General features: G+C 32.2%; 1 protein-coding gene across 2 annotated transcripts; it reads left to right on the top strand.

The window, feature by feature from the left end:
* Positions 1-1476: 1476 nt before the first annotated feature.
* LOC148193146 (uncharacterized) lies at positions 1477-12600 on the top strand. 2 transcript variants are annotated; one of them, XM_088099526.1, is made up of 13 exons: positions 1477-1630; positions 1715-1777; positions 1866-1961; positions 2058-2167; positions 4675-4864; positions 5049-5163; positions 5889-6001; positions 6099-6176; positions 11508-11573; positions 11655-11771; positions 11905-11961; positions 12055-12135; positions 12226-12600. In XM_088099526.1, exons 2-13 carry the CDS (start codon positions 1766-1768, stop codon positions 12274-12276), a joined length of 1086 nt encoding a protein of 361 aa, XP_087955652.1. In that variant the 5' UTR covers positions 1477-1630; positions 1715-1765; the 3' UTR covers positions 12277-12600. The 2 variants fall into 2 exon arrangements, with proteins under 2 accessions (XP_087955652.1, XP_087955651.1); XM_088099525.1 differs by having other exon boundaries at positions 1480-1630; positions 11655-11783.
* Positions 12601-17046: the final 4446 nt, after the last annotated feature.

The raw sequence follows: 17046 nt of genomic DNA, 5'->3' as shown, positions 1-17046 counted from the left end.
TTTGAATAAATTATACATAATATTGATTGTTGAATTAATCTAATTTTTCTAGTTCTTCGACACACACCCTTAGTTATATTTAGTTTACATATTATATTTTAAATATTATATTAACATATTATGTTTGATTAGTTTATTATTACTTAAGGTTAACTTTGATTTAAAATCCATTTTTTAATATTGTAGCACATGCTATCTAGTTTTATGTTCGAGGTGTATTGTCTTTGGCTTTAAAGGATGTATTGTAAATCCTATATAAACTAGTGATAAAGTCAAATTATAATATATAAGTGGATACAAACCTTATTTTATAAATCAGTTTTTATGTGGTTGAGTTTTACTTAAAATCTTAATTTACCATATCATAAAATTTTTGTTTGAATAATTTATTATGTCATCCTTTTATTATCTAGATTATTTTATCATATATGTGCTTTAAATAAGAATAGGGTTTAATTTTTACGTTAGTCCTTGAAATTTTGGCAGTTCTGTTTTTGGTCCCAAAAATAAAAAAGGTTCAGGTTAGTCCTTCATATTTGAAAAAGAAAACATTACTTTTAGGTCCTAAATGCTAAATTTGAGGACTAAAAATAGTTATCTTAATTTTCTTTTATGTCCCATTAGTATTTGTTTTATTCAATTCTTTCTCATTATTGCTAAAATGTTCAATGAAGTAGAAGTGTGCTCACAGTTCATTCAATTAGGAGTAAAATCGTTAACAAACAGAAACATTGACGTTTTAATTTATGCATAATACAGTTTATATCAAATGCATAGTGATGATTTATACAATTTCATACGTCAATTTAAATATGCAAAAAGAGGCTCATTGTTGGCTTTTTAAAAGTCGAGGGATTTTATTGAACTTTGAGAGGGTCTCATTGTTGCATTTTTAAAATTCAGGGACTTGATTGAATATTTTATTAATACAGAGACCAAATCGAACAAAAGAAATAAATAGTAGGACCAAATGGGTATTTAAGCCAAAATAATTTTGAAAGATCATTTTAGTCTCTCAAATTTAGTCTTTAGGAACTACGACCAAAATTTACCCAATTGGGTTTAGTGTTTAGGAATGGGGAAGAAGAGTTATCTTTATTTTTGTTGATCTCTCCATTTGAGTTTGATCTTTAATCTGAGTCTTCAAAACTGTCCTAGTTATATAATTAAAACTGTCCAAGGAAATATTAACTGCAGCATAAATCAATGGACTCGGACACCTTCATTTCATTTTGATGGCCTGACAATTGGAAATGCTGTAATTTGCAGTATTAAACACACGTATGAAGTTAATTGTGTGCTGGTTGTTATGTGACATGTACTGAGAGCTTTGTTGGGTGTGCATGTGTATATATGCTCGAAATACACACATATATTAGTACTTTAACTTATGTGCTATTCTCGAAGATGTTATTTTGAAGCTATCATTTATCGAGCTCTATATATAGATTCCTTGGTTCGTAACTGCTGCAGAGTTTGGAAAGAATTATTATAATGCTTGCTTATAAATAATTTCTTTTGTTCATCTGATTATATTTTTTCCTTTCTCCAGACGATCAAAAGCATTCCTGGATGCATACATCCATTGGTTGCCAGAATTTTGCCGTATGTTGGACCAATTTTGAATAAAGTATGAGTATTCAAAGTTGACCAAGTGTCAGTGGTTAGTGATTTTAGAATAATACCTGTTACTTACACACCTATGTTCTTGTAGCCCCAAGAGCAAACTGAAGGCTTGGTATCTGGTTCACTAGATCTGGTAACAATGTTACTAAAGGCAAGTATACGTAGAATCATGTCACCCTTGACCTATGAGCACTTTATCTTTTGAATTTCTCATCTCATTTCGTTGTAGCTATATGCAGAATGCCCCTGCTGATGTAGTGAAAGCAATATATGATGTCTCTTTTAATGCTGTTGTCAAAATAATCCTACAAAGTGATGACCATAGTGAAATTCAGGTATATTTTAGATACATTCTATTTTATTATTTATATTTTAAACTATTTCTGATTGGAGTATAGAATTAAATATATGTATTCACTTGATATGAGCAGAATGCTACAGAGTGTTTATCTGCATTTATATCTGGGGGAAGACAAGAAATTCTTGCGTGGGGATCTGATTCTGGATCAACTATGAGAAGTTTACTTGATATAGCTTCAAGGTAGTTGGCTATTATTTCACATTTCTAAGTACATTCGCTAACATCAAGCTTCTTTCAACTACTGTTCAAACAATTTACAATTTATTTTGTTATTTCTTTAAGTTTTAGCTTTTAAACATTCCTCTATATTTTCTGCAAAATCAACCTTAAGTTTATTGTATTGTTACATACTATTAGATCTTCCCAATTTAGTTTATTATTTTTCTGTTATTAAAAGTTGTAGATGGAAAAGGCTTAGGTCCATCTTTTTGTCTTACAGATCAGGATATCAGCCTATGTCTCTTTTTCTTTTATTTCAACATGATATTGGAATTATCTTAGAGTTTATCCTTGCGAAGGTTGTTGTTTGCTGGGCTTACCGGACCACCTGCTATTGGACTGCTATTAGCCACCCATAAAATGTCGAGTTCCATGATGAGGAGTGTATGTTGGAGATTTCACATTGACTAAAGTTAAGATAAATTTATAGTATATAAGTGTGTGCAAACATGACCCTATAAGCTGGTATTATAAGATTTAGTTAAGCTTAAAGTTCATTTGGAATGATTGTGTATACCATTTATGTAGCTAACAACGTGTTAGGTTCCTAGATAGAGGAAACCAGGAAAAACCACTGCAGACACCTAAACTCACTGAATATATCTTGTATTATTGATCCTAGGCAACAAGTACAGCATGAATGCTTCCAAGGGACAATTTTCCCTTCACACAGGATGCCAATGATCTTGTCAACAACTCTCCAAAATATCCAAAAACGTCCCTGAATACAAAGACCCTCAGCTATATATAGGAAGTCTTGCTCAACCTAACAACTCAACTAACAACTACTTTTTAATATGTTTCCTCCTAACATACACCATACATATCCTATCACAACGAGTGGAAGATTCAACTACAATAACCATTGTTGAAATGTAATTTTCTTTATTATTATTATTATTTATGTACGGGAACCCAACTATTGGGTTTTAGGGTTTCCTGACATTTTTGTATTTTGCACTACTATACTCTATAAATACAATAGTAAATTGTAACAATGCATTTAAGGAAATATACATTGTTTTACTTAACTATGAGTTCTTTAAACCAACAACATTTTGTCCAAGTGGAAGAGGAACTAATGCACATGTTCTATTACCTTCAAGAGTTTGGATTTCATTAATCATGGCTTGCGTCTTACATGGTTTGTTGTTCATTTAGTTCATTATCTTTTAGACGAAGCATGATCGTGTTCGTCAGTTAGATGTTTCTAGCAGCACTTAATCTAAATCATAAGGTGTTGGTCTTTTTCTCTAACATCTTGGTATTGAAGTGGCACAATTAGAAGGTGTCATCATTTCACAAAGAAAATAGTCTTGATATTTTTGAGGTGATAGGCATGGAATATTACAAGCCTATTGATAGTTTTATGGATTCAAATCAAAAGTTAGAAGGTGTCATCATTTCACAAAGAAAATAGTCTTGATATTTTTGAGGTGATAGGCATGGAATATTACAAGCCTATTGATAGTTTTATGGATTCAAATCAAAAGTTAACGAAGCCAATCTGGACTTTTCTCAGACCTAGAGAGATATAGAAGGTTGGTTAAAACTTGATTTTATTCGGTAGGAGTTGGAAGTCAATGTATTCAAAACATCAACATTGATCATTGGAATGTTGTTGTTCACATTCTTTGATCTGTAAAAGGGAACCCGGGACAGGGACACTTGTACAATAACAAGGGAAGTACTCAAGTCTTAAGGTATTGGGGTGTATATTGGGTTGGTTCTCCCATTAATAAGAGATCTACCACATGATACTATGGATTCCGTGGAGGGAACCTTATATCTTGTAAAAGAAATAAAGTGTTGTTGATTTATCAAGTCATCTAAGAAAATTCCATAGACCAGACTTTCTAATTAGACTCATCTAGCTATATCATCTAGTGCATTTTGGCTACCTAGAACACTTATCATCTGACACGGCTTTAAAAATCTGGTTTTAGTGCATAATTTCATTTAAAGCTCATTTGATCCCATTTGGACGAATCCTAGATAAAAGAATGGATTTAAAGACAATTATTCTTCGAGAAAGCTATGATTTAAGCATTGTATGAGTGCGTAAAAACAAACTCATCACCTTTTCTTTGTATCCTATAAGTACATCAATAAAAGTCCAACAATGTAGGTTGATTACATTGGTTTTAGTCCTCTCGTTTGTGCAAGTGATCATATTTCTTAAATGAGCTACATATAACAGAAATGTGCTATATCTCAATAATAGGACGTACAAATCTTAGGTAATTTTCACCTTATAAGTTTTATGGTATTGAGTTAGGTTCCAAGTCTAAACTAAGATATTCTCTTTAATACTTCTTGTTCATCGGAACTTTGAAAACCTCCTTTACAGTAACAGGTACAAACATTTTATTCTTGTTTTATTTTAGGTTTCCTGCTTATGTCACATGTGGGTGTATCTTTTAATCTCTGTTTCCAATTTGTTGTCTGATTTCATTTATTTTGAACAGATTACTAAACCCGGAATTGGAAAGCTCTGGGTCTCTCTTTGTTGGGAGTTACATTCTTCAACTTATTTTGCATTTGCCATCACATATGGCGGTACATATACGAGACTTGGTTGCTGCACTTGTCAAACGAATGCAATCTGCTCAAAACGCTGTCCTACGAAGCTCATTGCTAATTGTTTTTGCTAGACTGGTAATTTAGCCAAATTTTCAGATTGAGTTTAAATGATTCTATTCTCAGTTTTTGGTTGGGAATGGTTAACAGTCAAATCTCTCTTTTTTGTAAATAGTCTTTGGAGGTTGAAAACAGTTAATTGAATGATTCTAATGTCTGCTTTCCCTCTGTCCACATCGATAATTTACAAAATATTATTCAGGTACACATGAGTGTTCCTAATGTTGGAGATTTCATTGATTTGATGATCTCAATTCCTGCGGATGGACATGACAATTCGTTTGCTTATGTGATTTCAGAATGGACCAAGCTGCAGGGTGAGCATCCTTCTACTATTTTGTTGGTTAAGATATTTTGCTATGTGATTTATTTGGTATTTTCCACTTTTTCAAATTATGTGTTTGTTGCAATGTATTTTGTCCATAGAACTGAAAGATGTGTGTAACTGCCCTTTGGTATGGAGTCATCCTCATGCATGAATAGTTGAAAGATTTTGATAGGGCTTTAAAAGTATATGAAAGGAGGAAAAGAAATTAAATAGGAGGTTGTAGACTGTTAGGCGGTTAGGAGGCTTAGGAGGTCTGTTGGGTGGTTAGTTGTTGGTTATCAGGAAGGGTTAGCTTTATAAGGGGCCAGGGGTGTCTTGTGACAGACATGTTTTTGCTTTGTTGTATAGACAGGACAATTGCATCCTGTGTGAAGTGAGAGTGTTCCCTTGATAGTGTTTGGTCTGTGTACACTGTATTCTTTGATCTCAAGAATAATATTCAGATTCTTTCCAGTATTGCTGGTGCATGTGAGAGTGTTTTGCGTGAGAGTTTGATTTCTTGCTTCAAGAAATCTATCAGATTTTGTTACTAAGTACTAAAATTTTTAATATCTAACTAATATAGTAACTCCTTCTCCCTTCAGTGCGTGTGAATACTTTTTTGCAAAACTCATGTTTGTTACTTTTACCTCTGAAGCATGAGAATGATCAATAAGGTATTCTTAGATATGCATGAACAGGATCAATTTTCTTCAATGTGATATATGATTGCAGGCGACATACAGGGAGCATATCAAATAAAAGTAACTACAAGTGCCTTGGCCTTGTTGCTAACCAGCAGGCACAATGAATTGGGAAAAATACATGTCCAAGGCCATCTAATTAAGGTATTACTATTATATGATCTATTTTTGTTCACTTTTTTCTTCACCCGGGGGTTCGGAGTACTTTTTGCTGATTTCCCAAGCTTATTGCCTCGTGAAGTCTGGTGAGGGAGTGACCACAAGATCAAAAGCTAAATCAGCTCCGAATCAATGGGTAATATTACCACTTCCCACCAAGGTAATTCCTTTCGTTATACATAGTTGTTTGAACATATTATGATCAAATTATATTAATTAACTGGAGAGAATACTGAACCAAAGTTTTATTGATCAATATCTAAACAAAAATTATGATCATGCTACAACAGATCTATGTATATACTTCAGAGGATCATTATTGACATATTTCAATATGTCAGTTATAAATGTCTAATTGTTATAACTGTTCAATAGTTATAACTGACGATTAGGAGTGCAAGCAAACTAACAAAGAAACTATACAATAGAAATATCTCTAACACCGTCTGCAAGATAAAGGTGGGTGACAGTCAGCTGGTGGCTCAACCAACTTAAGTTTTAGAGCCCTAAGAAATAAAAATCTGGTAGGATGTTGTTAGTTGGATATTAAATGCACTACTAAAAGTTGTTGGTAGGATATTAAATTACTAAAAGTTGTTAGAAGATTCTAGAGATCTCTTGTAATTATTACTTTAGGATTTGAGTTCTCTATATATAGAAGTGGATGTACTGTACTGTTTTCAATCAATTGAATAAAAATCTTCTTTCTAGTTGGTATCAGAGTTCCCGATCTTGGAAGCTTTGCTTTTGCATTTCTTCTTTACCGTCTTAGTTGTGGTTCCTTTTACGGTTGCCTGAAGTGCACCAATTTCCTTTAAATACTTGGATTGCTTGAAGTGCACCCAACTTGAGGTTCTTTCCATTCTTGCATTGCGTGTGCTGTCCTCAGAGCTGGCTTTAGACCTTCATCGAACCTTCTCCAAAGCTATAACTGGACTTTTTTCGGACCTTGCCGGAACCATTGCAAGAGTTGTTGCCAGACCCTCGTTGGAGTTTTTGTAGGAGTCATTGTCGAGCTTTTTGTTGGAGCTTCTGCCACCATGCGTCGCTACCACATTGGAGCATGGTAGCTCCACTAAGCAATGTTGAGCTTCTAACTTCGAAGATAAATGCAAATGCTGAAATTGAACGTTTTGAAATCTCATGGAGTCTGAGAAGACATTCAAGGTGATGTTAGGAAAAAGGTTAAAAATTAGAGTTACGAAACATTTAACTGTGGTTGGGCATTTCATTGGTGGTCAGAGGAAGTTACAAAGTCTAATAGGGGTTAGGGTTTTAAGGGGGGAAATGGTCCCTTGTTTTGGGTTGTTGAGTAGTTTATTTAGAAACAAGTGCTAATTTGTGTAGAAAGGAATTTCTTCCCTTGGAAGTTGTTGGATGTTCTCTTGTATTATGTTTTTTCGAATTAGAGTGTTATCTTATGTTGTTGCAGTAAGATTTGTGTGCTATTTCCTTAAGCTAATTTAGTAATTTGGTTTCTTATCACCTAGAAATCTAACAATTTGGTTTGACCTGCCAGATAAAAAACACCAAGAGAGTCATGGAGAGTAGATTCAGTAGAAACATTGGTGAATGAACATGGAAGAGCAATTGAGGAAACAAGGAGGGAATCTAGAACCAACTTTCAAAGGCTCATCGATATGATGGAGGATGTTTTGTGCAGACTTAAGAACATAGAAAAGCAGAGGTTCTATAAACGGGGATAGAGTTGGAAGAAGGGAAGAGATTGGCGAAGAATAGGAGGAAGACAAAAGGGAGTACCAGCGGGGCGGATGAAAAGAGTGGAACTTCCTTCGTTTGAAGGAGGGGATCCAATTGGGTGGATATCTAGGGCTGAAAAATTCTTTGAAGTACAAGAGGTCTCACCTAGCGAGAGATTCAAGTTGGCTTTCATCAATATGGAAGTACGAGCCACTAATTGGTTCAGATTCTGGAGAAAGAAAACAAAAATCCTTCATGGGAGGAATTGACGAAAGCTTTAATTAGAAGGTTTGGAGGAACGGATAGATGCTTGGTGTTTGAAAAATTGGTTGTCGTCAGACAGAAAGGAGAAGTGGAGGAATACATACAGGTATTTGAGATGTTAGTTGGACAAGCAACAGACTTGACAGAAGAACAATTAATGGGGTACTTCTTTGCGGGTCGGCATGTTAATATTAGAAGTTGGATCCGACCACACAATCCCAAGGATCTATTGAGAGCCATGGAGATCGCTAGAGATGTGGAAGGAGTTTCAAGAGATGTAAGCAAGGTTATCAAACTCGCGAGTTAACTCGTTAACTCAGACGAGTTTGCATTCCTAGTCTTGGCTTTCGAGTTAACTTGGAAGCAAACATGGTTTTCGAGCAAACTCGGTGAAATCGTAACTGAACTCGGTGGAATCGTTTTGAATCGCGATTTTGCAAGTTTGAAATAGGGAGAAACAAAGAAAGAGGAAATCCTTTTGAGTTTAGGGCACCGTTGCGTTTCTTTCGCTGTTGTTCGTGGTTGTGCCTCGTTGGCTCGTCGTTCACCTGACTTGTGGTCATGCTCCGTTTGCATGGTTCACGCTCACCGTTGTGCTTGCTGATGTGCTTGCCGCCACTCCTGGTCTCGCCTCCTTCGAGCTCTACGTGTGGTGAGTGAAACTTTTTTATTTTAACGTTACAACCCCTAAAATGGCATTGTTCGTGCTTTTATTAAAGAAATGAAATCATTATGGTTTTATTAAAGAAATGAAATCCACTCCACTGTTTGTGCGTTTCTATATGCAGTGTTTATATTTTATATTTTAGCATGTAAATATTTAATACTAAAGTAAAGCTGAGTCCTCTTCTTACACTTATTATTTTGGACCATTGGGCCTCCCCTCTACTCTGCTGAACTTTTGAGCCAACATTAAGTTCAACAATTTGTTTTTTATGTGAAGTGGCAACTATAATCAATTAAAATTATGATAAAAGAATAATAATATTAAAGAAAAATATTTAAAAATATATAATATGACAAACTAATAATTATAATACTATAAAAAATAAAAACATTACATTATTTATAACATTATAAATATTAAATTATTATGTTATTTATAAATATTTTAAAATATTTTTATATGAAGTAAACTCTTACGAGTTTACAATCAAAGTTTACGTAAACTCCCATGAGTTTAACAACCTTTGGATGTAAGGACTGGGAGAGGACAACAATTAGGAGTAATTTGTATCAAGGTCATTTTCAAGGAAGTTGAGGAGTGGTTTCTTGGCTAGAAACATTGAAGGGGACTTTGACTGAATTGTGAAGTTCCAGCCACATTAGCACAGTTAGGATAGAAGGAGGGGGAATAAACTTGGAGTCTAAGGTGGGTAGTTCGAATTCAGGGGAAAATTGAATAAAGGGATTGCGAAACTTACCCTACCCTGAATATATCAAGCGAAGGGAAGAGGGCAGGTGTTTTCAATGTGGAGGACCATACACTCCTGGTCATAAATGCCCTGAAAAGAATCTTCGGGTGTTAATTTTGGGAGAGAATGTCGAGGTAGAGGAACCTGAAGAATGAGAAGAGAAGAATCAAAATCAGATGGAATTATCTATTTTTTCTTCTGCGGGAGGATTAACTCAAACATATACTATGAAGTTCCAAGGATTGTTGCAAGGAAGAAAAGTATTGATTTTGATTGACAGTGGTGCCAGTCACAACTTTATTTCAGATCAGTTGGTGGCTGAATTGGGTTTGGCAGTGGATAAATCTTTTCCTTATGAAGTTAGCTTGGGAGATGGACATCATAAGCCTATTAGTGGGATTTGTAAAGATTTAACCCTACAGTTGGAAGGATTGGAGATGCAGGAAGGTTTTTACCTGTTTGAATTAGGAGGAGTGGATCTTATTTTGGGGATTAATTGGTTAGCTACACTTGAAGAAGTCAGAATTAACTGGAGGGATTTAACAATGCATTTCATTCAAGGAGAGAAAGAAGTTCTAATAAAGGGGATCCTTCCTTAACCAAGACGGTTGTCACATCGGCAGCCTTATTAAAAGAAACAGAGATTGAAGTGGTGACATTGGTTTGGGAGATGGGTAGTGTCGAATTGGAGGAAGGATCTGAGAGGCAATACCAGTTAACAGCAGCACAAAATGAGTTGGAAGAGATTTTGGGGTCTTTTGAAGGCATATTCAGTACACCACAGGGGTTACCACCCAATAGGCATTTGAATCATCATATTTCTATCATAGCATGTGTAGATCCAATTAATGTGAGACCTTATAGGTACCCAATTGAGAAACAAGTTGTTGAGATGTTGCGGACAGAAATTATTAGGCCCAGTAAAAGTTCATACAAATCCAGTGATTTTGGTTAAGAAGAAAGATGGTAGTTGGTGCTTTTGTATTAATTATCGAGCCTTTGCTACAATTTCAGATAAATTTCCTATTCCAGTGATAAAAGAGTTGTTAAATGAATTATATAGAGCTAATATTAATGATAATAATATTATTATTAATGATAATAATATTAATAAAAAACATCGTTAATAATAATAATATCAATAATAATAGTAATAATATTAATAATAATAATATTTACATTTAAATTTATATCATATTTATCTTCAAGGGTAAAATGGTGATCATCTAATTTTATCAATTAAATAATTTTTTTAATCTATTACATCATATACAAATTTTTACAAACTTTCATTTCAAATCCACTCAAATCACACCATCTTTCTCTTAACCCAAATAATACCACAATTCTCTCTCTATCCCCTCAAATCCATTCAATCACTTCCTTAAATCCTCTCCCAAAGTCGGGGTTTTGTTCACAAGAGCACCATTTATGCATATATCATACTCCCAACCATAATGGGTTATCCCTCAGAAATATTGGATAAAGAACTGTTTACTAATTTGATAATGGGGTCAACTTGCAGACAATCTTTTAAACCTCTCCCAAAACGCACAAAGTCTACTGCCATAAATTTATGTTCTTATGGAAGAAGTGGCTTTTTGAAGCTGAAAAATATTTCTCCAAGAACAACCTCTTCAGGCTCTCCCAATTAAGTTATGGAACCGCATGGAAAATAGTACAACAATCCTTTGCTCTCACGTAGAGGAAATGAAAATGCTTTGACCTTTATGCGTTTTTCAGGCACACCTTGAGTTGTGACACTATATTGAACTCCCTTAAGTGTTTCTGCCTAGATTATTCAAATTTAGTGAACTATCCCAAAGTTTATTCAATAACCTCATTTCCCATAACGGCGGCTGGGTCAACTACCTCATTGCATTTTATTAGGCAAAAATAAAGGAATGTTTTCATATTACGTTTCTTTCTCTTGTATCAAAATTATTTTTAAAGCTCAAAGTGTGGTTTCTACGATGAATTGCAACAATGTTACTGTTTTACATCCTCATTAAAATTTGCGATTATCTCAAAAATAAGACTATGGGTAAGTTGAATGTTTTGATATTGTATCATAAGCTGAGTATGTTTTCTCTTTTTTGAATATCTTGCAGATAGTGGCTTTGTTGGCGGATGCATTAACTGAAATACAAGAACAAGTTTTGGAAGCTGATGATGTGGTATTTAATGCATATTGTTGTGTACGCCAATTGTATACTATTTAGTAAAGAGTTGCTACCTAATATATAAACTGTGTTCAGGATAGTGACTGGGAAGAAGTTGAAGCGGATGGTATCGAAAATGATAGAGATTTTCTTTATTCGGTGTCTTCACCTTTGGGAAAAGCCACTGATGAACATCTTCAAGCAATGGCTAAAGTATTTAATGAGGTTTCGTTGAGTTACAGTTGTTCTCACCTATCTTAATTTTTGTACCATGCAATTATATCATAATTTAATACTGAAATTTAATTAATTATTTTATTTTGCTAACTTGTTTCAAAATTAAAAGGATCGAGATGATCAGTACGACGACAACCTTTTTAGTGTTGCTGATCCCCTCAATCAGGTCTGTGATCTGGAGTCTGTTTTCTTTATTCAATGTGATGCTCAAATTTGCATGTGTTTGTTAACAATTTACAATTATGGTTGCAAGTGACAGATAAATCTGGCAAATTACCTTGTTGATTTCTTTGTTAGCTTTTCGCAATCTGACCGACAGCTCTTAGAGCACATTTGCGAGGTTACCACAGTAATATTTTTCATTTAGTTCACATTGTAGTATAGACGATTGTTGCTTAACTTCTGCAATTTACCTTGGTTTGCACTGCAGAGTTTGACTCAGTCTCAACGAAATGCCATTCAAATGATACTGAAGAGATGAAAATTTAGTGTGTAATCATCGAGTGCTGTCTCAAGGATGGGTTGATAATACTACGAAGAATCCAACAAAGATGAGGTTGGGAACCAATATTTTTCCAATATTTAGGTTGGGGTGGTCTGCAATTCTGAATGGCGTTTTCCCTCTGCTGTACTGTAGTGCTCGCCCGTTTATGTCTATTGATTTTTTTATTGGATTTGTTATTGTATGTATTGAAGTTTTGTTTTTAGTTGGTTTCTGCCCATCTATAATTTTGACCAAATATTGTTTGTATACCAATTATACTGATTATTCAAGAAAAGGAAGAAATCTCAGTTGGTTTCTGCTTGTCACTGTTCCCGGTAGAAAACTGTTTATATTTCATGTAGGAAAACTTTTGCAGTCTAGAGTTAAGCATTGGTTGGAGTAATGATTTCTTTCCCTCCCTTTGTAATAACCCCTTTCTTTTCTGGAGAAACAATACTCAAGAAGCATACAATTGTTGTTCCTTAGTTGCACATTCTCTGATTGATTCTTCGGGGGTTGAGATTGCTCTAAACCAAGTTGAGATTGCTCATTAGTGTTATTTTCACTTATCCGATCTTAACAAAGAATGGGGTTCCATATTTGGATTAACAGGGGGTCTCATGACTAATTCTTAATTTATCATTTATAGTATAGGACCGACTTATCAATACTGGTATTCATATAATAATAATAAAACTATCAAAATTGAAATTACAAACTTAGGTACAAAACATCCTACCTATTTTTTTCTACATAACTAAAATTTCATTATTCTACAAAATTGTCTTCATTGCCATCAAGTGTGTCTTCATTGTCTTCAAGCTACAAATAATACAAAATAGTGTCAAAATTTCTATAATCATCTAATTTTGATAAAAGTTAATTAAGTATAATTGAAACTATACAACTTTTAACAAATACCAAGGTATAATTATAGAAATAAAAGTGTTTTAATTAGTCAATAATATGCCTTAATCAAATCTATCTAACTTTCATGTAATACTAGACATCTAGACAAGTACATCTCCTTTCACCAGTACAACATCATTTAATGCATATCACAAAACTTGCGAACATGCAACATTTATATGATTCAAGTACTTGAAAATAAATTATATGATACACTCACTCAAATTACAACTAAAAGTAAGTTATATAACACAACTTGACAACAACATTTATATGGACTTCCAGTTTGATAGACTTGTGTATTTGTCATATCCAATGTCGTCGATGTATAGCTAGAAAATATTATAAGTTAGATATTAAAATATAAAATTCATCAATTCAACTATCTTTTGTTATATCTCTACTAAAATATAAATCATAAAAGAATCAACAAAAGGAAATAATTATTCAGATTTTTGAAAAGTCTATGCAATAATACCTTAGCGTAAAGAAATGTTAACTCATACTAACTTTTGTAATTACGTTCTCTATTTTTTTTTCTTATTAAGTTGAGTGTCTAAACATTATTAATAGATTAACTTTGGTTCTTAGTCATAAATCATCAACATAGATTTGTTTTCTTCATTGGTATTTCAAAAACTTCATTTATAGAATTAACTACTTTGGTAGAGATAAATACATGCATTATATATATAAAATAAAGAATATATTTAGTTTTTTTTTAAATGTTTGTAGTGTTAATTTTATTATACAACTATTCCCTTTTTGTATCTTTATGCATGCACATGTTGCGAGTCACATAGGGGTGCATTTTGGACCACATACATGCATTCATTTTCTTCCACTAGTGTTTTGCTAAACCAAATTATTCCTTTCTTACGTTGAATGAGTGATTGGGTTGAAATGGAGTGAAATTAGGAAATAGAGTGGGAAAGAAGTTTTCTATTTTATTATTTGGATATTCATAAAAATAAAAAACATATTTCAATACCTTCAAGGAAAATGTGATATTTTGTAATATTTATCAATTATAATACTTCCTTATATCGTATAGTTATTGTATTTAAACATTGTATATGTATCATTTGATGATATATATTTGTTATCATTAAACCACTTCCTCTAATATAATCTAATGGGTTTTATTTCGTCTAGTTTCAACAATAACATATTTAAATAGTTTCAAAATATAATTTAACTTTTGTTATGTATAAATTATTTTATTCCTCAACCATAACAATCCTGAAATAAAATAAGAGTTGACAATAAAAAAGAACATTCAACTTGTTGCCTAATTTGTGCAGTGTTAACAAACTCACTCATTGAAATAATTAATATTCAATTCATTGATAAAACAACCTATAGGTTTATAATACTTTTGAATCTAATACATTAAATATTTCAAAATATATTTAATAAATTAATTGATGGTTGACAAAACGCTTAATCTTTTAACCAGAGAATATATTAAATGATGATGACATGATGAAACTACCAAAATTAATTTTATTTTTCGGGAGAACAAAAACAAAATCCTATTAATATGATTAGAAAATTCAATTATTTAATTAGTATTTAGCTCAATATTTAATTAATTAGATAAAAAAATTATTTTTAAGTATAATCTCGAATTCAATTTTTTTAAATATATTTTAATAAAAAAGCAAAAAAAGTATTCCTAACTTAATTGAAATTCTTGAAGAAGTTAATAAGCAGGAAAAGTAGGATTAAAATATTGACTCCAGAAGGAATCCAACCAATCCAAAACTGTGGTTGTTAAGACTTTATTAGCTTCACCATCAATCCTCGCAATTTTGGCAACTTAATATGTATCCATTGCATTAATTAGAGTCTCTGTCGACAATACGTTGACGTATTACAAAGTAACATTATTCTTTCGCCCAGATATTTTTTTTAAAATATTAGGAAACAATTACAATTATTTAATGTGATTAGATAAAAAATAAATTAGATGATACCAAAAAATCATCTTATATTTCTGCTGTTTTCAGAACTAATATAATTTTCAAATTGGAATATTTTAAAATAAAATAAGTTATGTGAAAAAATACATGAATTAATTGTGTGTACTGTCCTAAGTATTATTCTATTTCAGTTTATGTGTTTTGTTTTTGTCCTGTGTAATCTGGTAAACTATAGAACATATCTTGTGACAGTAATTTAATACAATATCACAAAATAATTACATAAATACCAAAGAAAATAAATTTGGTTGGTGGGTGCAAACAGAGGAATCAACTTTCTACAGTGTATTAATACCATATAAATAATTTTAAATTAAATATGGTTTAACTTAAAGAGGAAAAATAAATTAAAAATGCAGGTAATTAATTCATCGTTCCTAAGTTTAATTCTGTGAGTTGTTTCCTTTTTTTGTTCCAAATATTTTTTTTTAAATATATTTGTCAAGGTATATGTGGCGTCGGTTAGGTAGTCAAAATTTGCGAATAACAATAAATTGTGTAATAAATATGTAATAAATGAATAATCACACTTTCAAAACCTTATCTTATTTTAACACTTTATTTTTGTATAAATGTACCTAGATTATGACTCAATTTTTTTTACTACGAATACACTTTCAAATCTTATCTTATTCATAACACTTAAGTTTTTGTATAAATGGACCCAGATTATGACTCAATTTTTTGACTACGTTATGCTTAATTATCTAATTGTTTTCCTAATGCATATTACTTGTAGGTATTCAAACCGTTGTTGGCCGATATCATCTCGATTTAGAAAAGATACATTTGCTTTCGAAATATTTCTTGAGAAGGATAAGGATCATTGTTATATTCTGACTTTTGAGTTAACTTCATTTCATATTCTATAAGTATGTTGGCCAATTGCGTATGGACCACGAGAGCAGTTTAGTTGTCAAGATCAGCGTACTCAAGTATTTGGTGAATCCTGTCTTAAGCTTTGTGTTCAATGGGTTCTAAAGTGGGTGGTCATTGTCTAAGGAATTGTCTAAGGATATGGATAATGAGCTTCACCTAGACTTACTGAGAAAATATCGATCAGTATAAAATTTTCATTAATTGATAATTAATCTGAATAATAATAATTATTGACGAATAATTAATAAGAATAATAGTCATTGATTGAAAATTAATAGAAACAATGTCATTTATTGATAATTAATGAATCAGACTTAATGGTAAATTTATTATATTATTTATAAATATATGTCTAAATGGGAGGTCAAAAAATTAATTCTTATTACTAATTTTTATTACAAGATTATTACGTAAAGTTAGTGACTTGTCCATTCGATCTTCAAGACAACTTAGAGTAGGAGACCTCAACCCCTTACCCAAAACAAAAGCCAAAAATAATCTTTCACTACACACGGTGTAATAGTTGGTAGATCCACATGATTTGCACTTATTGGATAGAATTGTTGTTATAGAAAATATACAAGCCTAGTTGATTGCAAAACCATGTATTGCATATCTAGAGCATTTTAATTTCAGGATGTTGAACACCCGAAAGTATCATTAAGTAGTGTTGAGTGTATATGTAATATCCTTTCTCAGAATATCACTTGAATTTTTTTTCAAAATTTTCATTTACTAAAGAAATGAACATTTGGTACCATCACTAATAAGTGAATTCAAAATCTTATTATAAACATTATTTCAAAAACCAAAACTAAAAAGTTGTTCAAAATACAACTTAAAAATATCATTATTCCATAATACAATTTAAAATCACAAGTTTTCTAGTACGACTCCTTACTCTAAACTACTTTAGCATCATTCATTTGTAACAATGTCTGCTTTCGTATAACAACATGAGTTATATGATCATCTCATAAACACAAACAAGCAA

The sequence above is a fragment of the Vigna umbellata genome, chromosome 9, assembly GCF_029865625.1.
Source record: "Vigna umbellata cultivar VRB3 chromosome 9, Vumbellata_1.0, whole genome shotgun sequence".
NCBI classification, from domain to species: Eukaryota; Viridiplantae; Streptophyta; class Magnoliopsida; order Fabales; family Fabaceae; genus Vigna; species Vigna umbellata.
This window is presented reverse-complemented; position numbering and strand designations above follow the sequence as displayed.

What these genes read in the sequence shown, in the direction of transcription:
- LOC148193146 (XM_088099525.1), top strand. An exon ending in TTGCTGATCCCCTCAATCAG is followed by an intron (nt 11,962 to 12,054) that starts GTCTGTGATCTG and finishes TGCAAGTGACAG; the next exon opens with ATAAATCTGGCAAATTACCT. An exon ending in TCTTAGAGCACATTTGCGAG is followed by an intron (nt 12,136 to 12,225) that starts GTTACCACAGTA and finishes TTTGCACTGCAG; the next exon opens with AGTTTGACTCAGTCTCAACG.